The following is a 19,550-nucleotide window of genomic DNA, read 5'->3' as shown; positions in this document are numbered from 1 at the left end:
ATAGTCTTTCTGAAGAAATCTTTTAGGGGTTGTATTCAGTCTGTTACCCTTTTAGTGGTTGTAACAAGGGCTCCTTAATGCTCAGTCATCTCTGGCTCCTAAGTGGTTTATTTTGACATCCTAATGCCCGGCTTGAGTTAGTGTGTAAGGGTTTCTTTGTCTCTTCCTCTATGATCTAGTTTTTGGGTTTTTTGTGGGGGGGTTGTTTTGGTTTGGTTTTCTTGGTATTTAATAACGTGTAGAGTATAGCTATTAGGATGAGGTTGAAATGCTTTTTAAATAGCTTATTGAGAAAATTCACATACACATTTTACTCATTTAAAGGGTACAATTCACTGTTACTAGTGTGTTCACAGGATTGTACATTACCACAAACCAATTTTAGAACATTTTTATCCCCTCCCCACAAAAAAACCCATACCCAGCAGTCATTCCCTTTCCTGTCTTCTCAATGAAATGATTTTAGATTTTCTTTTTTAAAATATATTTTATTTTATTTTTTAAAGATTTTATTTATTTGACAGAGAGGGAGAGAGCGAGTGAATGCACATGAGCAGGGGCAAAGGGAGTGGGACAGGCAGGCTCCCTGCTGAGCAAGGAGCCTGATGTGGGACTCAATCCCAGGACCCTGGGATCATGACCTTAGCTGAAGGCAGCCACTTAACTGACTGGGCCATCCAGGTGTCCCAAAATTTATTTTATTTTTTTAAGATTTTATTCATTGGTCAGACGGAGTGCATGCAAGTGAAGACGCAGGTAGAGGTAGAAGCAGGCTCCCCTCTGAGCAGGGTGCCGGATGCCAATGCCAGACTCAGTGCTGGGATCCTGGGATCATGACATGAGCCACCCAGGTGTCCCGATTTTAAATGTTCTTATGAAAACAGTATTAAGAATTTGCCTTGAGGGCTGAGATTTCAAAATTGATTAATTTTTTTAAACCTGTTTTCAAAATTCTAGTATAAAAGTTACCATTGGGACAGATTTAGTATTTATTCAACACACTAAAGGAACTTGCTATCACTCAAGTGATAACCTTAATATGCATGGAAAATATTAGGCTACCAAATCTTTATCAGATATAAGAGCTCAAGATCCTTAAATGGTTTAATCCCCCCCCCCCCCAATAAAATCATGTAAAAGACTTTGGTATTAACCCAGATTTCCAGGATGCCTAGAAAGGGGTCAAAGGTAGATCTCATTAGTCATTACTTTTCTGATACTTCCTGTGGTGTGGCTAACTTACCAGCATGGCTTATTTCAAATGAGACCTTATACAATGAATAGAGTGTCATGTAACCAACATGTTGAATGAATATTAAGATCCAGAAATGGCCAGAACTGGCAATATTGATAAATTGAGTCTGGGATAGAAAGGGATTAGAGTTGGTTTGTTGACAGTAAACCGTCTCTGAGTTTGTGAATGTGTAACAAAGACTATTGAGGACTGTAGCTATCTATATATCTGGTATCAAGTAGAGTTCTTGATTTGCCTTGAATTTTATTTATTAGAGAATAGAAGAAGAGTTATTTGGTGAAAAAAATAGTTTATGAAATATCACTGTGAGAAATAGTGTAATCTTTAAATGATAAATGAACTAAGGCTTATTAAATTTTTAGCAGTTTTAGGGTACTTGGTTTTGGAGTGAGACTTTCAAGGGATAGGCCCGAGTTTGGTGTAATATTAGGGCACAAATCACTATACCTTAGCATGTATTTGGCTGTTTTTTTGTGGGGGTTTTTTGTTCGTTTGTTTTTGTTTTTGGAAGGAGAAATTTGTCTTGATTAGAATAAAGGTTAATAAAAGAGTCTAAATCCAACATGGATGAGAAGACTAAAATTATTTTTCCTAAATACTTTTATGTGATAGTATTAAATGTTTCCCTGCTGGTAACTTAATGATAGCTGAACTGTCTGTGAGAAATAAAAAATGACAAAAGCTTAAGTGGTAGGTGAATGTCATTCACATCTTCAAAACGAGAAAAAGACTATATAAAACAAAGTATAAAGTAAAATAGATGAGCTTTTGGATAAGAGTCTCAAGGAACAGAACGCTGAAAAGAATCATGACTTACAAAGAATCCTGACCTAATATGGATATAACAAATCCTTTCAAAGGTTCGTTCCTTATGGTTATTGGAAAGTAAGTTAAAAACTATAGTAAAGTGCCTGTTGTTCTTAGTAAGTTAACAAACAAGTTCTTGATTCTAGATTCCTTCGATGGAGGCTGCATTGAGGAGTGCTGTTGGATTGTGGGGGTTTTTTTTGTTTTATTTTGTTGGTTTTTGTTCTTGTTTTTGTAACCTCCAAGTGAGTCAATAGAATGTGGCTATTAAGTAGTTATATTGTAAGGATGTTTTATCAAAAGATAGCTGGAATAATCAGGGTAATGTTACTGTTGTACTGAGCTGATTATTCCCTACTTGGAATATTATTTAAGAATACCAGCATGACCTGGTGTATCTTCAGAGTAGAACCCAAAATGTGAAATTATGATGAAAGAACTAAGTATTTAGTTTAAAAAGACATGGATCACGATAGCTTTCACATTTTAAAAGTTCTGTGTAGGAGAAAGTTCTTTACAACATATGGTAAATTTAGGATAACCTAAACTTCAAAACAGTCAATCTCTGAAGAGAGAATCATCTGCCCTGAACAGTGAGCAATAAACAATCATTGGCCATCTTCAGTCATATAGTTAGCAAGATTAGTTAGAGATACTACATTACAAAGAGAACTTATAAAGTTTAAGTGATTAGATTAAGTGACCCCTTAGATTAATTTTTACTTCTGCAAGAGAAGTTCTCAGTTTTTTTGGACTTAAGCTTACTTAAATAGGCATTAAGTACTTAAAAGCTACCATCCCATTCCCTTTTTGTACTGATTAAGTGTTGTCATTTCCCTCAGTGAACTAACCTCATTTCTCTCCTGTTAAACTGAAAGTAATCTGCTTAATTAATAATCATATCTCCAAACCTCTGAGTATAATAATATAATTTGAGCAGGCTGTCATGTAGCCAGGGCAGAGAGGTATATGGGACCAAGGAACCCCAAAAAGCCAAATAAAATCTTGTGGTAGACATGGTTTTAAAACATAAATTTGTTTTCTTAATCTTTATTTTTCCTTCAAAAATTAAAGATTAAAACCTTGTAAATTCATAAACAGATTGAGATTTATCTGAAATATTTTAAGATTTAAGAGTTTCACTGTTTGGGGGCACCTGGGCGGCTCAGTGGGTTAAAGCCTCTGCCTTCCGCTGGGGCCATGATCCCAGGGTCCTGGGATCGAGCCCTGTGCTCAGCAGGGAGCCTGCTTCCTCCTCTCTCTCTCTGCCTGCCTCTCTGCCTGCTTGTGGTCTCTCTGTCAAATAAATAAAATCTTTTTAAAAAAAAGTTTTACTGTTTGTAAGGGGTTTTTTTTGTTGTTATTGTTTTAAGATTTATTTGAGAGCACGTGCAGCACTAGTAGGGTGAGGAGCAGAGGGAAAGGGAGAAGCAGACTCCCAGCTGAGCAGGGAGCCCAACTCAAGGCTTGATCCCAGGACTCCAGGATCATGACCTGAGCTAAACGCAAAGACATTTAACCAGCTGAGCCACCCATGTGCCCTGTAAAGGTCCCCTTTCTGTAGATTCTTTGATGGACATAGACTGAATTGTTGAAGGTTTCTAGTGAAGATCTTGTAGTTCATCAATCATAAGGCCTAGATTACTTGTCTAGATTACTAAGAAAACTTGTCAGTTTTATGGTTCACATCTACTGCAAATAATAGAAAGCGGATATGTGGTGGTAACATCAGAGTGCCTGGTACAAAGTAGTAGTTGTGGGGGTTTTCTTTTCCTAGTTGCTGTTTGATACCACTTATCCTTTACCCTTGTCTTAGCAAGGGCTTTGTATTTTTAGAACTCAACCAACGTCATAAGTACTTAGGAAAAAAGTTGATAGTAGGAATATTGAATTTATATTTAATAGATTTAGAGTCTAAGAAATTCTGAAATCTTTAAGGTTTTTTTTTATTTTGTTTTGTTTATTAAGATTTATTTATTTATTTATTTGACAGAGATCACAAGTAGGCAGAGAGGCAGGCAGAGAAAGAGGAGGAAGCAGGCTCCCTGCTGAGCAGAGAGCCCCATGCGGGCTCTATCCCAGGATCCTGGGATCCTGAGCCAAAGGCAGAGGCTTTAACCCACTAAGCCACCCAGGTGCCCCCTCCTTCAGGTTTTTAAAACGTACCTGGTTAATGGGAATGTACAACATGGCTATAAGGAGAGCTGCCATTTTTCCTCCCAAAGCCATGAGTACCCGGGAGAGACTATACCTGATGAAGTGTATTTTTAGTGGTATTTTGGGCCAAAAAAAAAGAGGGGCACCTGGGTGGCTCAGTGGGTTAAAGCCTCTGCCTTCAGCTCAGGTCGTGGTCCCAGGGTCCTGGGATCAAGCCCCGCATCGGGCTCTCTGCCTACTCGTGATCTTTGTCTGTCAAATAAATAAATAAAATCTTTAAAAAATAAAAAAAAGGGGGTGGGGAAGGGATTTAGAAGTGAGCAAACATCAGGGTAATATAGGCAAGTATAAATCATGAAATGGTTAAGCAGTCAAGAGAAAGAACGTGAGTTTTCCCTTATTTCATAGTAAGTTCGTACTATATAGTTTCATAGCTTTCTAAAAGTTATATTTATTTCCATTAACTGCTCTCTCTATAGGTAAGGTATTTAAAGTTTAGCACTTACTAACAGTCCTGAACATCTAAATCCATAAGGATGTGACTGTCATCTTCTAAGAGTAAACACCCTGATGATGATTGAAGGGTAAAAAGTAGACTTGGAAAGGACAGTAATTTCTTAAGTGTTTCTGGTAGGTTAATCTCAAGGTAGTATGTATATGGCATAGCTTACAACGATTTAGATTATGTTAAATCTTAGGTGCCAGATTCTGATGTACCTTCTTAAATGGATGCCCTGTGATCTTTAGCCCTAGTGTTAGTTTCATTAACTCCCAAATGAAGATACCAAGGTTTAATTATGTAATTTGCCAAAGGCAAAATGTATTAAATGTTCTGACTCCAGAGCCAAGAGTTAACCAGTATACAGTGTTACCACTCAGCCTAAACTTGGCACATGGGATTGATAGTAACCTATGTTTCTGTTGTCTTCAAAGGTCAGCCATTTTATATGACCCTAAAGACTTACTTAGACTTTGCCTGGGATTTAAAGCAGGCAGCATACATCCAGCTTCTGTTGAGTTTAACCCTAGGTATGTAAGCAACTGAGGCCACCATACTGAATTTAATCTTGACTCCTTATTTGGCTTTTATCACCAGATAAGGGCTAAAAATCTTACCCTGCTTTTGTATTAAGCAACATCTTTCTCAGTAGATTTGGTTTAGATTTCTTTTAATTAGCCTGACTAGTGTGTTTCAACTCTGGGTACCCATTAGTTTTCTAGGACTTCCCTCCAGAACTTCTAGTATGATTGTTCTGTGGGACTCCCAGGCATTGGTGTTTATAGAAGTTTCCCTGTGATTCTAACATGCAGCTGTGGTTGAGAACAGCTGCCCTCAGACTAGTGTGGTTCTCTGTATATTCCTTGGGCAGCAACATCAGCATCCCTTGTTAGAAGTGTAAATTTTGGGGCTCACTCCAGATGTAATGAATCAGTCTTGGAGTGGCCCAGCAATCTGTTTTAGTAAGTCCTCTGGCTGATTTCTGCTGCACATTCATATTTGCAGACCACTCATTGATAACCACTAGTAAGGCTGGGCCAAAGGCAATTGACAGACACCTGCTACTAAACAATAATATGGGAAAAGGGGTTGATAGAAAAAGGCCAAAGTTGATATGTAATATCTGAGGAATCTGACTGTTTGTCCTTATTTTGCACGTGTCTAGGTGGTTTGTGGCTTGTTTTTTCCCATTTTGTTTTCATATAGACAAAATTAATAGGAATAAGTTTCTTTCTAAAAGAGATATTTCCATCTAGCTAAATTATCTGTATGTAACTTTGAATGAGGGACTGTTTTCTACTATGCAGTCATTATCTGTACTAGCTTTGCATAGAAAGCAAAGTCCATATGTGTTTATGGAAAATTAATGTATTATGAGGTGTTGGTAAATTCATGAATGGGGGAAAAATACTCTGTAATGGTCAAATATTTGTTCTGAGACTAATCCTGGTTTTCCTATTAAATTAAGCTCTAATTTAACTCTATTGGGCTCTAATCTAATAAACTGTAATTATACAGTTGGTCCTTCTAAGAACTTTCTGAATTTGACCGAGGTTTAACCTAGATCTCAGTCTTCCCTGATGCCTTCTTGCATTTAAAGCTCACAGTGCACCTTCAGTTAGTCTTTTTTTTTTTTTAAGATTTTATTTATTTATTTTGAGAGAGAGAGAGAGAATGAGAGAGTGTGAGAGGGTCAGAGGGAGAAGCAGACTCCCCTCTGAGCAGGGAGCCCAGCATGGGACTCCATCCTGGGACTCCACGATCATTACCTGAGCCAAAGGCAGTTGCTTAACCAATTGAGCCACCCAGGTGTCCCCTTTAGTTAGTCTTATAGCATCATGGGGGAGGGTTTGTGCTATGGTGAGTGCTATGCAGTGTGTAAGCCTGACAATTCACAGACCTGTACCCCTGGGGCTAATAATACATTATATGTTAATTTTTTAAAAAGTCTTTTTTTTTTTTAAGATTTTTTTAAAAAGATTTTTTAAAGATTTTATTTATTGTATTTATTTGTCAGAGAGATAGAGTACAGGCAGGCAGAGGGAGAAGCAGGAAGCCTGATGTGGAACTCGATCCGAGGACACTGGGATCATGAGCTGAGCCGAAAGCAGCTGCTTAACCAACTGAGCCACTCAGGCACCCTCCCCCCCCCCCAAAAAAAGAAGAAGTTTTATAGTCTTAAATCCCATACAAGGTCAGACAAGTGAATTTAGGAATACTATTCTTATTGGTAATTTTTTTCTTTACCTTTTTTTTTTTTACACGATTTTATTAGAGAAGAGAGAGTGAAAGCATGCCCAAGAACCTCAGCAGGGAAGGGCAGAGGGGGAGGGAGAAAGAATCTGAATCTGAAAGTGGACTCCACCCTGAGCTCGGAGCCTTACTTGGGGCTTGATTCCACAATTGTGAAATCATGACCTGAGCCAAAACCAAGAATCTGACATTTAACCAACTGAGCCAAGTGATTTTCTTTCTTTACTGCTTTATTAAACTTAGCAGTCTAACGTAGAGATCTTGATTTCTAAATTTTAGCTGATTTCTGTAAATAGAAAAGTAAGCTAGAAAACACCTGATTTGATAAGGAGGTATATATGTAAAGAAGGAAAATAGTTTTGGAGGTGTTTTTTTTTTATGATTTTATTTTTAAGGAATCTTCTACACCCAACATGGGGCTTGAATTCACAGTCCCAAGATTAAGAGTCGCATGTCCCACCAACTAAGCAGCAAGGCACCCCTTATTTCTGTATTGTATGTTAATGAATATTTTCTATAGTTAGGTGAAGGTGAAATCTTTAAACCTGAGTAAATGTTAGTTAAGAGTCTTTGTAATCATATACTCTGTAGTGTTCCTATTAAAATAGAAAAGTCAGTTTACCTCAGATACAAATGTTTTTGTTTTTACTTTTTAGTAAATTATTTCAGCGTATTCTAAAAGTGCACCTGGGTAGCTTAGATGGTTAAGCGTCTGCCTTTGGCTCAGGTTATGATCTCTAGGTCCTAGGATCAAGCTCCTCATTGGGCTCCCAGCTCAGCAGGGAGTCTGTTTCTCCCTCTGTCTCAGTCTCTCTCTCTCTCTTTCTCCTTCTCTCTCGCACTCTCAAGTGAATAAATAAAAATCTTTTTAAAAATATTCTTTTTAAAGTATAGTAGCTTAATTTAATAACTATATAGTGCCTGACAGTGTTATTTTAGCAAGTACTTTACTTGGACTGTTTTTGTAATCCTCATAAAAACTCAGTATAGGTATTTTATGTGTTAAGTGGAGATAACTGAGATTTAGAGAGGTTTTAACTTGCCTGATGGACCGCTAGTAAGTGGTAGACCCCAGTTCACAAAAGCACATACTTGCAACATTCTACCATACTATAATTTTGAGAGAAGCATGGTTATAAAATAAAATGAAATATCTATATGTAGCATATAGGGTTGTTTACATAATTAAAAGAATTTTTGTCTCTCCAGTTATGATGTTTTTGCGGAACAGATGCCTTGAACTAAAGGTTCTTTATTTGTCCATAAGTGCCTGTGTGCCTTTTTTCTGTGGGGAGAATCCATAGCTCATTAGTGGTATATGACTTTTTAAATCAAATAGGTTAAACTGCTGCTTTTAACACAGTGTCAAGGCTCTACCATGGGATTGAGTCAAATGGAAATGTCATAGCATCACTTAGGACTTAGAGGATAACTTACACTAAACCATAATTAAAAGCTCATCTGACAAGTATCTTAGTATAATGTTGTCATTGCTTTCAGCATTCTTTAAGATTTTTCAAGCTATTCTTGGCCTGTGTTGTATGTCTTTGAGTAGCCTTAATTATTGCATATAGAAGTCATTGAGCTAGTTCTAAATAAAACAAGTGATATTTTTAGATAAAAGTTCTTTTTTTCTATAAAGTAACAAAATAATTTTCTTGACTGTATTGATGTACTGATTTGTTTCTGAAGGAGTCCCCAAAATTTTTTTAAAGATTTTGTCAGAGAGAGTGTGTGTGTATGATGAGCTCAAGTAGGGGGAAGAGACCACAAGCGGGGGGCGGTGGCAGGCAGAGGGAGAAGCAAGCTCCCTGCTGAGCTAGGACCCTGATGCAGGACTCTATCCCAGGACCCTAGGATCATGGCCTGAGCTGAAGGCAGATGCTTAACAGACTTAGCCACCCAAGTGCCCTGAGGAGTCCGAAAAATATTTTAAGCAATGTCAAAATGTATTGATTTCTGGATTTTGATGGGAGAGAAAGAGTAGCAGATTTTTTTTTTTTTTAAGATTTTATTTATTTATTTGACAGAGAGAGATCACAAGTAGACAGAGAGGCAGGCAGAGAGAGAGGGGGAAGCAGTCTCCCTGCTGAGCAGAGAGCCTGATGCGGGACTCGATCCCAGGACCCTGAGATCATGACCTGAGCCGAAGGCAGCAGCTTAACCCACTGAGCCACCCAGGCGCCCCCAGATTTTTTTTTTTTAATCAAGTCAGTGTTCTGTTGATTGTTGAGTATAGGCAACAAGAATGAGAGGTTTAATTTCAGAACCCACATTCAGTAACCAGTCTGCCCCATTGTTAACTTGAATGTTACTAATGTATTTACCAAAGACTTCAAATATTTCTTCCAGCTTTCTCTGACATGCCATGTTCTGAATAGATCATAATCAAAAGGAAGGCAGAAGAAGTTAAGACTGTGGTTTTGTCATTGTTCTTCTATTCCGTTTTAAGATCACTTAGTGCCTAAAAGAATGACTTTATGGATTGATATCACCTTTTCAAATTTATACATCCTCCCTTCACATCCGTGTTTCTGAAAAGGTTGGACAGCAGCGCTATAGATTCATGGGGAAAGATGTTTAAAATGTAGATTCCAGAGGGACCCAAAACCCTTGGTACTCCCAGAGGGGGGTACTCTTGCATTGGGTTGGGCCTGGGGTAAGGCCCAAGAATCCGCTTTCAAATAAGCACCCGCAGAGACTTGTTAAGAATTCAGAGTAGTATTTTATAGTTCAGTCATTAGAACCAGAATTTGGTTTGTTTATTGGTAAGTTTTTTTGTTTTGTTTGAACTCTTGCAGCTTTGATTTCCTCATCTGTAAATATCTACTTGACCTGTTTTTTCCCTAATAATCTTGAAAAATACCCAGTAATAATAGAATCAAACTTTCTGCATTTCATTGATTAATAAAGCCAGGTTGGTAAATACTCTTAAATATAGTTTCATCTTTGGCATAGGTATTTTGTAACATAAATAGCTTGTTTACATTATTAAAGCTGTTATCTACCATTGTTAATGTGTTATAGGAATGAGATTTATTTCCATGCCTACTACAAGCAGTTATAAATTGTCTGAGTATGCTTTACATTTAAGGTGTGAAACTTCGTAGTGTTATCTATTAGAATAAATGCTTTTTGCATGTGGTATGACATTAAAGATTTGCTAAACTAGAACATGCCTCCAGGTGAATGGTGTTCTTACTTAAGCATATTAACTCCAGGAAGCCATATTTTGAAGGAAGGTTTCAGTAATACTATTTTGCTTAATACAGTTTGAGTCTAAAATTAGTATTAGCCTACAAGCCACTAAAGAAACATAGTTTACTATTTATAATCTATTTTTGAGGAATAATGCTTAGTTTCCCTGAGATTTAACTCCTTAGGCTTTATTCGGATTGTTTTGTCCGTTGAAAACAGAGTTGGCTTTGGCTGAGATGTCACATAGTTAAGATTAATCAAAAGCATGTACTCCAAAAGATAGCTCTAAAAGCTATCCAAATATTTGAACCAATGAAAATGTTACTGAAAAACTTAAGCTTAGGGATTTTTTAAAATTTTAATTCCAGTATAATTAAAATGTTATTAGCTTCAAGTACCCAATATAGTGATTGATCAATAAGCTTAGGGATATTTAAGGGTTATCTGATTTTGTCTAAACTCTAAAGGATGCAAAGTAGCTAATTATAATAACAGAATAACCTTGACATTAGGTTCTGAGAACAGGAAGTCATAGTTTAAGAGAAGGAAGAACCCTAGTTTCATACTTGCATAGGTTATAGGATTGGCCCTCAGCACCATGTAGGTAAAGTTGGCCTTGATAGATTCCTACCTCTCTGTATTTCAATCTTTGAGGATATCTTGAGCCTGGTTTTGGAAGTTGTTCACGGTTCTAACACTTTCCGAAATATTTCAAAAACAAAACGAAAAACCAAAAATATTTCAAATAGTCTCCTATATAGTTTTGCTCAGTGCAAATGCTGAAAGAAGTTAGTTGCTTGGACCAATTTGCAGAGGCTGTCTTCCACTATACATTAGACCTCATGCGACAGAGAATGCTGTGTTGGGGACTGCCTGTACTTAAGTTGAATACTGGCATAATTAACAGTTGAACTGACTACAGGTTTTTTGTTTTTAACATCAAAAGCAATCTTTAAAAAGCCTTTATTAGGTCTTCATTGGATTCTGTGGTCCTACTTAACTTGTTAAAGGACAAAGAGGAGACATAGCAAAATCAAGAGGATCTTTTCAAAATACAGTGGTCATAGTTTATTATAGTTAAGAGCCTTAGTTATTTAAAAGCCGACTTTTCTATTTAATGAGTTGCATGCCTTCAAACATTTGTAGTCCTGGTATATCCCAAATACATCAAAGTTTGAACATGGTACCTACTCAATGAAAACTTGCTTTTTACTGTTTTAGAAATACGTACCCCTAGTTTCTAGAGTACCTAGGGCTCCGAGAGTACAAGGTAGAGGAAATAACTTCCGTATTCCTGAAGGAGAATGGCAGAATACCAAGGATAAAGAAGTAGGAAATAACGGTTACCTGAGGGTACATGATTGTGGCTGGAATGTAGTAGGTACATGGTATGTAGTAAGAAGTGAAACTAAAAGGCTTTCATTTAAACATGGATGAGGAAGATGTCTGTTTATCTCCAGTCCTTCTTAAACCTTCCCAGAAGACCATAAAAGAATCAATGCATAAACCCCGCCAAGGATTAAAAATGGGATAGGAGACACACAAAAGACAGAAGAAAAGACGCAGAAAAGAAAGCAAGGAACTTTTAGAAGGTAAGAAGCTAATGGGTAAATGGTACCTAACTTAACAAGTCAGAGAAAACTGGAACCTAGGAATGAGAAGCCAACAACAAGCAACTAAACTGGCATTGAAGAACCTTTGAAAGGCTCAGGCCTTGGATTTACCAAGTACCTTGGAGGTAGGCATATAAAATAAAACTGAGAACAAAAGGATTGGTTAATTTATATGAAAGACCATTTTAACCATTCCCACCCTATTCAGGGTTTAAACCAAGAAAGGAGACAGTGGTATTCAAGGAAATAGGAAATAACAAAAGGAGATCCCAGCATGAAGCTGTGGAACAAGTCTAGGCCTTACAGAGCAAGCTGTCCTGATTAGACTACAACAAGTTCTCTAAGAGATATTTTGAAGCCAAAAAGATTGGTTGAGTGCCTGAAATGTCACGGTGTACAGGATTTTAACAACCATGGCAAAATGGAGATAAAATAATGATGCAGAACAGTTAAGCATTCAGCGGAAGCAAAAATTGTGGAAGAAAGGATAGGTATTAAAGCATACCTTTATTTATCTGTGATTTCTACATAACATGTTTAAAAAATTATAAAATATTTAAAATTTTAAAAATCATAAAAAATACTGAGTTTACAAAGTTTGTATAATGTACTTAAGAGCAAGAAAAAGTTCATCCATCCTTGCAGAAATATGGGTTTAGACCCAGATTATCAGAGTTTGAATCCTGTCTGCTTCTTGTTCCTCTGCAAAAGAACCCTCTGTGCTTCATCTTTAATACATGGTGGGTGGCAGGGTCGGGGGAGGGAGTAGAATGGCATTTCTATCCTAAGAATTGTAAATATGTGAACATTTAAAGCGGGGCCATGTGTTAACCAATTACAAGGAAGAGGAGAATGGAGACAAGTGAACTGTGCACGAAGAATGGATAGAATAATAGTTTAAAGTAAAAAGCAGAGTATGAGCATGTTATTTAAAAATATAGATGTAAAGAAAAAGCTGAGGATTAAAAATGGTTGCATCTGGGGAATATAAGGTAGGAATATGGTGGGCTGGCAGGAGACTACTTGTCTTCATTGTAAGGCTTGAGTGTTGACTTTCTGAATTTTGTACATATATGGGAAAACTGAAAAAGGATTTTGTTTGGATTTTAACTTAACCACAAAGCACTGTATTACTTATTATAGAAATCTTTAAATTTATTCAGAGGTTGAAAGAACAGTATAATGAACCCATCCCCTAGCTTCAACCATTATGAACTCCTGGCCAGTCTTTTTTATCTAAACTAGCATCCCTAAGCGCCGCTGGATTATTTTGAAGCAAGCCCCAAACCCTACCTCATTTCAACCATTAAATGGCCTTAGTACTATGGTGGGTGCACTTCTCCTCCCTTCAAGAAAAAAAAAAAAAATTGACCAGCTTCAAGAAATAAATGCAATTAGCTGAAAACCACTTTGGAGACCTGCTACAGTGTTTGAGCCAAGACCACACTCTCCTGGCGGCACCCTCCAACCAGTGAGCAAGTGTGATCTTACCATAGCTTACCATCGGACTGGTCAAGACTTTATCAGAGTTGTAACACATTCTCATGCTTTTTTTGCTGAATCCTCCTTTTGAAGTGACCTAACATGGTCTTTTGCTACCTAGACCTACTCTTTCTCCCTGTCTTTTCTAGGTTCACCTTCATCTTAACATCTCAGAGCATTCAATGGGCAAAATAGCTGAAAGGATTCTTTTTAAAGTGTGTAAGAAAAGAACATACCAGATCGCAGACTGATTTTCTTTAAAAGGTGTTTGTGCAATGGACCTTAGGCTGGTGTTTGAGAACTTAGCTTTCAGGAGGATTCTCATCATTCCCTGACTTAACAAAAATAAAAAACAAAACAACAATTCAGTGTGCCTGACGGCAGACAGTATTGGTTTGTACTGAACACCAGCTTCTCGGAGTGCTTATGTGATCAACCCCTGATAAAAATCATACACGATTTTCTTTACTGAACATCCCTGATAATGTTTCACATGTGTTATAATTTGTTGCTGGAGGATTTAAGCACATTTTGTGTGACCACTGGAAGCGGATTCTGAGTTTGTACTTGGTTTCCTTTGATTTTACCCTATGTGCCTTTTTCCTTGGCTTTTTTTGCTTTGTATCCTTTCACTGTAGTAAATCATAGCTATGGAAACAACCATATGCTGCCCTCTGAAAGAGTCTTGTGAGTGTCCCTAGTAAATCACGGAACCTAAAGATGGTTTGGAAACCCTGACAAACCAACAAATCCCACATGAAATTTGTAATGATTCATAAATATGAAATAACCAATCAGTAGTCTTGTCTTTCCCAAAAATATATTTAGGTTGTCCAAGTAAGAATCAAAACCAAGATCTACCCATTACATTTAATTGATGGGTGAAATCTGTAAGTTGAGACTTAACTTATTTTTTCCTCCTTGCTAATTTATTTGTGACAGTTCGTTCAGTTCATTTCATTCAGTTTTCCCAGAGTCTGGGCCTTACTGATTACATCCCTGTATTTGTGGTATTTTATTATATATATATATATATATATATAATATTGTGGTATTTTAACTTTTCAGTTTCCTGAAAGTTAATATTTCTATCTAGAGATTTGATTGGATTCAAATTCTTTACCTGATAAGACTAGTTGAGAGATGGTGTTTACTTACTTATATAGTATGGGGAGACGCATAATACCTGCTTCTTTCCTTTGAGGAGGGGGGAGTCTTAAGATTCAGTATTGTGGTTCTGATCCACTTATTGTGAAATTTGCTATTAACTTTTAATGGTTTAGCAGCCATTAATCTTTACCTAAATCCACTATTTTGTTGTGTTGCAAAAAGAACGCCACCTTCTATCTTTCCTTCATTTATTAGCTATAATTCTTTCATAAAGAACTTTAACAACCAGCTTCATATATAGAAAGATAAACTGTTGGGGCGCCTGGATGGCTCAGTGGGTTAAAGCCTCTGCCTTCGGCTCAGGTCATGATCCCAGGGTCCTGGGATCGAGCCCCGCATCGGGCTCTCTGCTCGGTGGGGAGCCTGCTAACCCCCTCTCTCTCTTGTCTGCCTCTCTGCCTATTTGTGATCTCTGTCAAATAAATAAAATCTTTTAAAAAAGATTAAAAAGATAAACTACTGATTCCTAAACTTTTTGAGTGTTAAGTTCTTTAGCATCCTCCAAATGTTGGCCAGTAAGATTTTTACGTATGTGTCATTATGAACTAATAGATTTATAACACATGCTTTAAAGTTTTTGGTACTCAAATTGTCCCATCCCTGGCCTGTGGAGGCTCCTTCAAGTTGAGCTTGACATAACCATTCTTGAGCCCTTCTATGTCCTGCACAGGCCTGGGTTCAGCCATTTCTTCAAGGAATTCTGGTTATTTTTAGAGATCGTATTTAGAGCACATAGTCTGGGCTGCTCATCAGTACTTGTTTAATCATGTTTCTAGGTCTTCTCGTTGGATACAGCCAGGAAATACTTAAATATACCGTAGGTTTATATTGATATTTCCAATTAAATTGAGAGGAAGGAGTTACAATTTAATCTCTTTAATCTTCCATTTGTTATTTTTTCTCTTACCTTGAAAAATCACAGTTCCAAAGAATAACACCATTGACTTGATGACTTATTCTACTCATTATAGTTTCAGGCTAGGCAATAGTAATATTGCAAACAATATGATTACTGAAAAGTTGGTGGTTTTGTTTTTTACTTTATGTCCTTAGGAAGTAACCCTATTTAGGATGTATTATTAATCTAGTGTTTTTAAGTCACTTATAATAGTTCCTCCTTATGTAGTTAAGCCACCATGCCTTTGCTTTTTAGGAATTTCTTAAATTTTTTAAATTCTGCTTTATAATTGTGAAAAACATTACATAGTTCTACAGGTAGATCTCCAAAACAAGATACATGAAGAGAAACAATGACCATCATGGTTTCTTCTATTTCTTCTTTTTATAGTTATAATATAACTATATTTATTAGTTTTGGTTTATCCTGTTTTTAAACTTCAGCAAAAGTATGGTGTGGGTTTAAGATGTGATCCTAAAGACAGGGAGTTATGTTAGGCTTTGACAGTGGGCTTAGCGAAATGCAAGTCTTCGTTAAGGAGGGTATTGTTATATTAAAGATGTTAAAGGTACCCCATAAGGAGGACTTATTAATTGAATGAAGGCATTATTAGAGGAATTGGGGATAATTCCTAAGTCTCTGGGAATATAAATACATTCCTCTAGAGAATACTGAACATCAGATTATGGGGTGGGGAATTCCATCTTGGATGCCTTGAATTTGAGGTGCTTCTAAGTTATCTATTAGAGAAATGTAGTTGGATATATGAATCTGAATCAAATGGAGTTATAGTAGAGCTTATGTGTCCCCATTTTGTGTGTGTTACAATGTCTGTAGATGAAGATGCACAGGAATAGAGTAATATTTGAGTGCTTGGCATGTTCTTGACTTTAATAAGAGTAGTTTTAGGGGCACCTGGGTGGCTTGGTTGAGCATCTGCTTTCGGCTCAGATAATGATCCTAGAGTCCTGGGCTCAAGCCTCCACATCGGGCTCCCTGCTCCAGTGAGGAGTCTGCTTCTCCCTCTCCCTCCCACTCTGCCTACTTGTGATCTCTTTCTGTCAAATAAATAAATAAAATCTTAAAAATAAGTTGTTTTATGTGTCCCTTCCATGTCTGTTTTTATACAGAGCATGGACTTAATTAACATCTCTTTGGCTGGAATTAGAAAAAGTGTACTTCATTTTCATGAGTTCCCTTTTATAGACTAGTGTATACATGTAGAGTATATGTACATATAATTCTGTTACGAAATTGCACAAATTTCCAGGGCAAATAAAGCTCAGATTCCCTTGTTCTGATGTATGGGATGATTTATTTTGCCTTATCTCTGGTAAACATGATTTCATATAATATTTTGAAACTTGGGTCAAGATTTCTAATTTGTTTAAAATATTTCCTTTCTTAGTATCTATTTAGGCAAACTTTGACAACTTAGACAAGTGGAGAATTTTTTTGCCATTGAAATATGCTTTCTTACTGTACTAAACTGTATTAAACATATATAATGTGAAAATTATATTTTGGCATCATGACATTACAGCTGAGAAAAGAATTTTAATAGTTTGCTATCCTATGGTCTTAAGGATATTGAAGCAGGAAACAAGTTCACAAACTTCCAAATTAGAGAAGTCCTTAAAAAATCTAATTTAACTTCACTTTACAGATTGGGAGAGATGTTGGTTATTTTTGTGACCAAACCAATGTGAAGCAACATGAGTGTATAAACACAAGTGTTCAGCTAGAGTCTTCTAAATTTAGGTTTGACCATTAAAAAATGGGATTGACTCACAAACTGAGGGTTGCTGGGGGGAGGGGGGTTGGGAGAGGGGAAATGGGGTTAGGGACACTGGGGAGGGTATGTGCAATGGTGAGTGCTGTGAAGTGTGTAAACCTGGCGATTCACAGACCTGTATCCCTGGGGATTAAAATGCATTCTATGTTTACAAAAAAAATAAAAATTTAAAAAAATGGGATTGAAATGGGAGAAAAGCAGAACCATAGACATGATTTTTGCGATTATTTCTGTGGGATAATGACAACATTAACTGACATTTACTTAACCCATTATATGCTGTTTTAAGCACTTTACAAGTCTTGTTTTAGTTCTGGAAACAACCACATGTGATACAATTAGTTAACATTAAGCTACATTTTACATGGCAAGGTTTAATATGGATACAAAGTTTTCCCAAGGATATCCAGTAGTAAAAAGCTAAAATGGGAATTTAAATCCAGCCAGTGAAGACACCAGGATGATAAAGGACTCAAAATATAAGTTTTATATATGTTGAAGGAAATCCACTTAAAATATTTTTACTTAAAAGAGAACATTGAGAGTGGCAAGGACATTTAGACTGTCCAGTATTATGTCTTTTGTGGACAGTGTATAAGTTTCCTCTTGGACTTAAGTATAAAATGAGTTGCAAAGCTTATGTTTGATCCAGTATCAAGTATTTTCTCTTCCCTATGTCAGAACTATATGAAGATAGAAGGGTTTTTTGAGCATTAAAACTGCCCCGTTATCACTTACCGTCCAAGCAGAGATTACATGCTTATTTGGAAGGCTTGTGGTAGAAGGGAGTTATGGCACTAAGAAGGTAAATGGACCGGATCTACGCTGAGGCCCTTTGCTAATTGTGAGATTTTTTTTCTTTTTCCAATTAACTAAAATATGAAGAGACTTTGTTAAATTGGATGATTAACTAAAGATCTCACCTAGGATTTATGCCCGTTTACTCTAAATGAGTTAGGTATACTATGAGAGTCCTAGGCTTGCAATAATACTTGATTTCTTCAGAAGAACCAAGGCTTTCCTGCTAGAACTGCTTTCAATTTTGGACCCACGGTTAAGGGTTAGTGGTCTTGTCTCTTTGTTTCTACCTTGTTAATACTGTCACAGTAGGGTATGATACTTACTCTTATAATGCACTAGGTTTATCAAACAGGAACATGTTTTTCAATTACTGACAGTATTTGTGAAAACTGATTGCTGGGCCTCATTCCCAGATGATCTGACTCATCAGACCCAAAGTGGAGCCCAAGAGTTTGCATTTGTAACGTGTTCCCAAATGGTGTTGATTCTGCTGGTGTGGGGCTCATATTTTGAGAAACACCCTTATAATAGCTTGACCTACCCCAGCAGATTGAGCTTTCCAAGAGTAGGAACCAGACATTACTTATTTCTTTGACTCCCCTACTACCAAGCAATACAGGTCTTAATTTTGTAGCTATTGTTATACTGTTACATTGCTTTCTTTGGCTTGTTAATGCCAGAAGTTAGGCCTAAAATTTAGGAAACTTCTAAAGCTTTAGGTTTAGATCAAGTTTCAGTTTAAGTTAAGCTTACCTTTAGAAGCACAGAACCAATATTCTGCTAGAATTATTTCACATGGGTCCTTTTTTTTTTTTTTTTTTTTTAACCATTATGGGACTACATGGCTACATGTAAAAACTAGAATTTTGCCTCTCCTGGAAAAATGCAGGTTATTGAAACGAACTAAGTTCATTCTTACTCTGTGTAAAGCAATAGCAGATCTCAGTGAACTGTTCAAGAACAGGTCATGTGGTCCTATTAAAGTAATCTTTAAGCTTAGGTTAAGAAAATGTGGAGCAAGAAGAGCTTGTGTTTTTACGTACTCCTACCCCTTAAGCTAGCAAAGAATGTCTTACTAAAATATTACCAAAAGCTATTTATTCTGGCAGTTACAATCATGAAAAAAATACCATTTAAGTGAAATTAAGAGTGATTAGGTTTTTTATATGTGTTGAAGATTTTTAGTCTTTGATAGTAATCGTAAGCAGCATTTTGTGATTCTTCTCTTTTTCTCTCCTCAGATATCCAGAAAGTGGTACGGTAGAAATAAATGTCAAGGATCTTCGACCACGAGCTAGAACCAATTTGAAGTGGAATGAACTAAATGTCGGTGATGTGGTAATGGTTAATTACTCTGTAGAAAATCCTGGTAATAGAGGATTTTGGTTTGATGCAGAAATTACCGCACTGAAGACAATCTCAAGGACCAAAAAAGAACTTCGTGTGAATATTATCTTAGGGTAAGATTACTTACACTGATGCCCTTTAGCTACTGAAGTAATCAAGGATGTGATTTTTAGGTATTACACACATGTTCCTTAGTTTAAAAAAAATGGTATCTGTGAAAGTTAGAAATTTACGTACTAAAGGAGAACTTTTTAATATAAATTCTTGAGATTTTT

General features: G+C 36.7%; 1 protein-coding gene across 1 annotated transcript in view; it reads left to right on the top strand.

The window, feature by feature from the left end:
* The window catches only part of UHRF2 (ubiquitin like with PHD and ring finger domains 2), an 86,263-nt gene that overhangs the window by 19,533 nt on the left and 47,180 nt on the right, over positions 1-19,550 (top strand). Inside the window, exon 4 of the mRNA XM_046022490.1 lies at positions 19,170-19,388. Coding sequence (XP_045878446.1) covers positions 19,170-19,388 — 219 coding nt within the window. The remainder of the gene's footprint in view (positions 1-19,169; positions 19,389-19,550) is intronic.

This window comes from Meles meles, chromosome 11 (genome assembly GCF_922984935.1).
Source record: "Meles meles chromosome 11, mMelMel3.1 paternal haplotype, whole genome shotgun sequence".
Lineage (NCBI taxonomy): Eukaryota > Metazoa > Chordata > Mammalia > Carnivora > Mustelidae > Meles > Meles meles.
Note: the sequence above shows the minus strand (reverse complement) of the source record. Positions and strands in the feature narration are given on the sequence as shown.